Source organism: Typha latifolia, chromosome 1, assembly GCF_019914945.1.
Source record: "Typha latifolia isolate L0001 chromosome 1, TyphaL0001v2, whole genome shotgun sequence".
Classification (NCBI taxonomy): Eukaryota; Viridiplantae; Streptophyta; class Magnoliopsida; order Poales; family Typhaceae; genus Typha; species Typha latifolia.
Genome location: NC_133086.1, coordinates 7,876,304 through 7,883,200, shown reverse-complemented (window position 1 = coordinate 7,883,200; position 6,897 = coordinate 7,876,304). Strand labels below are relative to the sequence as shown.

Sequence of the window (6,897 nt, the reverse complement as noted above, 5' to 3'; positions counted from 1 at the left end):
GACCTCAGAATAATTAAAAAAATTTAGATTATTAAAACTCTACGTTGGATTATCCGTTGCTTAAAATCATACAAAGAAAAAAGATTATATGTTCCTCTAATTTTCAATTTTAATTTTTATATAAGAATTTATAAAATCACTTTCCATGAAAACGTTCTGTATAAAAACAACGGTGAAAATATTTATTATCTAAGACGACGATTTTTTTAATAGTTTTTTAGTGTATTGAAAATTTAATTTAATCTACTAAGACTCACTATCTTATCTTAGAGAGTGATTTTTATATTATAGTATTTGAGAAATTTAAAAACAGTATTTTGATAATAAAAAACTTTCGAATTTAAAAATATAAATAATTTAAATTGAGCCTCAAAATAAGCAAATCTCTCTATTTTTTAAAATATATTAATAATAGTGTATGCATTTTGAGCTTGAGGCTCGATTATTTCGGCAGCCTAATCTTAATCTATACATCCCCTCCTGTCCATCGGTCCATGGCTTCCTCTTCTCTCTTAAACCCACCTCTCTCCCTCCGCCTCTCCTCCCCCAAACCCTTACCCAGTAGTAGCTCCCGCTCCCCAGCTCCCTTCCCCACCACCACGTGCGGACCACGAGACAACCGCGGCCCGCTCCAACGCGGACGCACACTAAGCTCCGAAGCCATCTTCGCCGTCCAATCCCTCAAACGCGCCTCCGCCTCCTCATCGGCCACCTCCTCTTTAGCCGCCGCTGACGTCACCCTCCGCCGCCTCCTCAAATCTGACCTCCTCGCCGCCCTCGCCGAGCTCCAGCGACAGGGCCAATGGCATCTCGCGCTCAAAGTCTTCTCCTTTGCGCGCCTGGAGCCCTGGTACAACCCCGCCGACTTCGCCCTCTACGCCGAAATGGCTGCTGCCATGGCCCGATGCGGCGCTGGCGATCAAGTCGATGCCTTGGTCGATGAAATGCTCGAGGAGAAGGAGAGGAGCGGTGGGTTCTCGCCGAAGGATGATGTGTGGAAGCTGACGAGGTTGATTAGGGTTTTGATTGCCGCGGGGAGGGGGGAGGCGGTGAGGAGGGTTTACGAGGGAATGAGGAAGGGGGCCTGCGTGGGGGACGAGTACTTGTTTAGGGTTTTGATGAACGGGTTGAGGAAGCTGGGAGAGTTGAAGGCGGCTGATGTGGTGCAGCGGGACTTTAAGGTGTGGGATGAGGGCGGAGAAGTTAAGGGACCGCTAACTCTTTGATGAAATGCTGCAATGGAATATGCAGGTCAGTTGCTTTATCCTATCTTTTTGGAGATTTACATGGAACTAGTACTTGTGACTTTGATATTGAGTATATAAATAGAGGGTTTTAGTCTATTTTAAGTCCACACACCAAATAATGTATCTAAGTAGGTAGATTACGAATTTATTTACGGATGACTTCTAGTCGACGCGGATGCCACATAAGATAATTTGTACATGTATATGATAATCATTGTCTGAGTTAGTGATTGTATTTAACATAAATCACTTTGAGTACGCATAGATAGGAGAACATTATGATAAAAAAAATAAATCACCGAATGAATCAGAGATGTTAGCAACAACCTTTCAATTAGCTACGGGTACCAAACCACTCATTGAGTTAGCTATTTTTGTTGAACAAAATCGCCACCTCCAAAAGCAATTTTCTATGACATACTTATGTAGCATTCACGTTGACTAAAAGTCACATAGTCCTATAAATAAGTTTGGATTTCACATATTTGGGTACAATGTTTAGTGTGTGGACCTAGATTGGTAAAAAATTCTATATAAAACTTGGAAGAATTTGAGCCTTGGATTAGTATACCCTAGATTTAAGGCTGCAGATCTTGTAAAATGATTGCTGAGAAAGTATTTTATCTTGAAGTCGTTAGTAGAGAGAAAGACAGATCAGTGCGATGTGAAGGAAATAGCAAAGTTGTGATGAAACTATGTAAGCATATTCTACCTAGAAAAAATAGTTGGGGTTGCTTGCTTTCTATGAACTTATGTAAGCATTGACTTATTCTTTGTTTGCTTCCTGGGAAGTTCAAATTTGAACTAGGACTATCTAGGATTCTTTTGGCTTGTTAGGCCCTTGATGTACCCAAAGGGAGTCCCGGGTTCCCAGTACGCGAGTCTCTCTCATATGCAATCTTACCATTGTTAATCTAGGAGATTATTTCACTATGAATTTATATGTTTAGTTATTTTAGGAACATATATATATTAGATATAGTACACTGAAGATCTTCGATTAATAGAAAATAAGTGACTCAAGGTATTTAATAGTTTGCTCATGATTGGTGAAGACTATTATTTTGCCTCTGTAAGGTGATGTTCAGATGTATGATATATGATAAGAACAGGACGGACATCAAGTTGCCTTGGGTTGGAGAAAATTGTAGTATGAGTATGTGATTTTGCATTTAGAATTTTTATTAAGAATCAACTGGTATATTTGGTTTTCCTTAAAATTGGACTCATTGAATAAATGATTGAATTGGATTTGATTGGGTGATACCAACTAAATTGAGTTATATCTCCCATTTATCTCTTACTGAATTAACTGATCAACTTGCTATCAGACATTTATTTTTGATTTGCCGTTCCATCAAGTATTCTTTCAGTTTTATGTTTGCTTATCCAAATGAAGTTTGAGAACTGTTCAAAGAGTTCAATACAAAAAGAAACTATCACAATTTCGAACACACTTACTCTTGCAACTTATATGTCATGTTTTAATCTAGCCCACCATTGTTGGGAAATTGACATTGTCACATCTGTTAATGATGAACAATTACTTATTTGGCAATTCATGTTACCAGTTCAAATTCATGTTTAATATTTTGATAATTAATAGAGTATCTATTTTAATGGTTTTTCATGTTTAATAAACTGATGCCTACTCTATATTTTCAGGAAAAAGGAAAGGTAGATAGGGAATGACCAACATGATTTGTTATCTTGAATGCTCAATCTCTTCGACAAGAATAAGAGATGGGGTAATAATAGCTATCAAAAAGCAGTTTGGAATCTGGGCTTGTTAGTCTCTCCCAGGAGTTATCACTGTTTCAGTTGAGAAACTTTACTACATCCATAGTGTCAAATAATATATGTCGCAGTGTGTTCCAACTTTCTATTGAAGATTCACTTTATGGACATCAAATTTGTAAATCTGGTATGATATTATTCATATATTCTTCTGCTCTGCTAAAAGGTTATTTGTATCCCTGATGACCTTCACATGTAATTTCTCTTAGTCATAGTATTAAGTTTTGGTTTAGATTAGGGTTTCGGCTTCGTTAAAAAAATGAAATGTTTCCGGTCAGATTCGGTTCTAGTTTCCTTATATCAATTTTAAACTCCATTTGATGAATAGTCATCTTTATTTTATTTTTCAATGTATCACACAAAATCTAATAACATTTAAGCAGTGAGGTTGTATAAATTAGATTCAAGTCAAAATATAACTCTGAATTTAAACTATATATTAGAAAAATTATATAGTTTGGGAACCCCCATTGTATACTCTCTCTACTAATAACTTCTTAACACGGTACATTCTGTTTTCACACAGCTATAAATTGATTGCTACTTCAACAAACTTGGCATGAAGCTTCTTATATTAATTTTAGTCATTAAACAATATTATATAATTTTAGTCATTAAATGAAAAAAGAATTAATATTCATAAAAAGTGTCAAGCTAAGGGTTCGAGGAGCTGAAGCTGCGGTTTTTTTACATTCACAGGAAGAGAAGTGATAAGAATAGAGATCTGTCTGTCGCTGTGGAATTGTTTACGGTAGAGATTAAATTATTTTTACTTATTAAGTATATATTTATTGTACTTGTTTTTACTTGGTTTAATTTGTCAATATGAAGTAAGTCAGCCTTGACTTTCTTCTCCTTTCGTCTCTCTTCCCAAGCTCGGCCGAACTAGCCTGGGGATAGAGTTAGCCCGTTTCATTTATTTTTCCCATTACCCAGCTGTGATATTAATCAATACAAAGCTGCATATAAATAATATAGAAACGATAACAACCAATGGAGCAAATAATATTTTCGTTGAAACCTCGCAGTTAAAAAGGTGTGAATCCATTTATACAAGTTGAACTCCCAAAGCATAGGCAATAGATAACTCACAGCGAAATAGGGATCATTGTTCAATTCTGCCTTTATATCTGTTAGGAGATCATCCTTGTAGTCTTGGAAAGAACCTGGGTATTTCCGGACAGTGCCATCTTCCACTCTTCTCTTCATCCTCACAGATACGTGATATTAAACGAGAGTCATGGCTTACCAAGACGATCCCACCGGAGAACTCTTCCAGTGCTTCTGCCAATGCGTCGATGCTCTGCATATCTAAGTGGTAATTCGTGGGCTCGTCTAGCAAAAGTATATGAGGCTTGGACATGTTATATGGATGTGAAGACGACGCGGGCCTTCTGACCGCCAGATAGCTTGGCGATAGGCGTGATGTGGTTGTGACTCGGCAATCCAAACTTCCCGAGCTTCGCGCGCACTTCTGTCTCACTGATACCCTCCTGGTCGGGATGAAGTCGGAGAAGGTATCGGACTGGATCCTCTTCCATCGTCAATGAGTCCACAAAATGCTGGGAGTATCTTCCGATCCGTAGCTTCTGGCTCCTCCTTACCTCTCCGACCGACGGGAAGAGGTTTCCGGCCAACAAGTTAAGAAGAGTAGATTTCCCTGCGCCATTGGGCCCTACGATTGCGACTTTTGTTCCCATGTCAATGCCCACATTGACATTTGACAATTTGAAATCTTCTCTATTTGGATAAGTAAAGCTGACTTCCACGAGGCGGGGTGAGTTCAGTGGGCTCGGGGAATTGGAACTTCACGCTGTAGTCTTTCCACAGCTTGGGCACTTCCCGCGGTAGCTCGTCGTCGTCTCCACCAGTCACCTTCTTCCCCTTTCCCTTACTCTTGGCCACTTCTTTGGCAGCCTTCGACATGGCTTGGCTTTTGACCTTGTCTTGCTGAGCCTTGCTGCCACTCTTCTTTGCGGCCTTCATCTGCTTGTCGAAGATCTGGAACTTTTTGTTCGCCTCCTTCCTCTTCTGCTCGTACCCTCTCTCGAAGTCATCGAAGATGCCGCGATAGATATGGAGCTTCAGCCCATGGAGGTGGATGATCTCGGTGCATACAGAATTCAAAAAGTCTCGTGGGAGACGACGATGAGGGTCTTCATCCAACGCCGTACTAGGTATTCCTCGAGCCAAAGGACTGCCCTAAGATTGAGGTGGTTCGTGGGCTCGTCGAACAGCAGCAGTGTTGGCTGCATGAAAAGAGCTCGCGCCAGCGCTATCCTCATCCGCCACCCGCCGCTATAAGACCGGGTTGGACGCCGCTGCATCTCCTTGGTGAATCCCAATCCGGCCAAGATCTTGGAGGCCTCGGCCTCAGCGGAATTCGAGCTTAAAAGCTGCAATCTTTCATACAACTCGGCAAGCCTGTCCACGTTCCCACCATCGATGTCGGCCTCAGATAAGGCCTCGGCCTCGTCGCGGAGGCGAATCAGCTCCTCATCTGCGGAGACGACAGCCTCGACGACGGAGCGCTCGTCCCCGACGACGGAGCGCTCGTCCCCGACGACCTCTTGCTCCACAAGGAACACGTCGATGTTGAAGGGAACGGGGACCTTGCGCCATGCGAGAAGCTTGAGGAGAGTAGATTTTCCCTTGCCGTTGGGGCCGACAAGGCCGTAGCGCTTCCCATGCGAGATCCGAACGGACGCGTTCTTGAAAAGCTCCTTGCTGCGGGCCGAGACGGTGAAGTCCTCCACGACGATGTCGCGGAAGTTGGCGATGGCGGAGGATTCGCTGGCGTCCGGATCTAGGGCGGCTGCCCGTCTGCCGATGGTGACCGAGAAGGCATCGCGCTGGCGGCGACGAGGTTCCGCTTCTCCCGCTTCTTGATCTCCTTCTCGGTCGGAACAGCAGCAGCGGGGTCTCCGATATACTTCGATGGCGGTGGTGGACGTTCCGAAATCTCGTATCCGTCTTCTGCGTCGTCGTCATCATCGGAGGGTGGGAAATCGAGGCCGTCGACGTAGGAGGAGGATTGGGGTCTCGATTTGGGTTTGTTCCTGGAGGAGGAGAGGTAAGAGGAGGGTTTACGTTTGTCCATTGAGGCGAGCATGGCCGCGACGGAGAGCTTCTCTTTACTTGGGGCGGCGGACCGCTCCTTCCTTCCCATGGCAACGACTGCGAGAATATAAGAGGCGCTAGGAGAAGAACCTTTATGGGTTTTATATAACGATGGGAACTTGGCAAAAAGGCCCCTACATTATCAATATTTTTCTAAATGAGGCCCTACATTTTACTAAATATTTATTTAACACCCCTAAACCCAACAGGCAAGAATGTTCCATTTTATTCAAAATGATATTTTTAAAATTATTAAAATTATCCTAGTCATCTTATTTAACTCTTTCTACATAATGCTTCGTCTCCGAATCCTCTTTAGCTCTCTCATCCTCCATATCATCCATCTTGTCGTTGCTTCAAGGTAAGAAATATCATCTCCTAAATGAACTCAAGTTTGTTTCATGTACATAAGAGATCAAAGGTAACTTTTGAAGGCATAAATTTCTTAATAATCGTAACATCTGTTTGGAATAATTACAGGAAGATGAATGTGATTTTTCTTCTGGTGTGATGATATCAACTTTAGACTTGTGGATTTAAAGTACCATGGAGAACAAGATGGACTTAGATAAGAAGATTGATGTAATGGTTACCTGAATGTAAGCCATGACTAGTTGCGCAGTTGTAATGATCTTTGGATCTGCTACTCTGGAATCAAAATTTCATCAATCTGGAATAGTCTATTTAAACTATTTTACCCTAGATGAAGGTATAACGCACTAATTATGTTGAT

The 6,897-nt window shown here is 41.8% G+C and overlaps 1 protein-coding gene and 1 pseudogene across 1 annotated transcript; one reads left to right on the top strand and one right to left on the bottom strand.

The window, feature by feature from the left end:
• The first annotated feature begins 435 nt into the window (after positions 1-435).
• LOC140780617 (protein THYLAKOID ASSEMBLY 8, chloroplastic) lies at positions 436-3,209 on the top strand. Its single transcript, XM_073126282.1, has 2 exons — positions 436-1,251; positions 2,913-3,209. Exon 1 carries the CDS (start codon positions 495-497, stop codon positions 1,224-1,226), a length of 732 nt encoding a protein of 243 aa, XP_072982383.1. The 5' UTR covers positions 436-494; the 3' UTR covers positions 1,227-1,251; positions 2,913-3,209.
• A 783-nt stretch (positions 3,210-3,992) lies between these two features.
• Positions 3,993-6,887, bottom strand: LOC140802764 (ABC transporter F family member 4-like; annotated as a pseudogene).
• Between the last annotated feature and the right edge of the window lie 10 nt (positions 6,888-6,897).

What these genes read in the sequence shown, in the direction of transcription:
- LOC140780617 (XM_073126282.1), top strand. Translation starts at nt 495, where the DNA reads ATGGCTTCCTCTTCTCTCTTAAACCCACCTCTCTCCCTCCGCCTCTCC.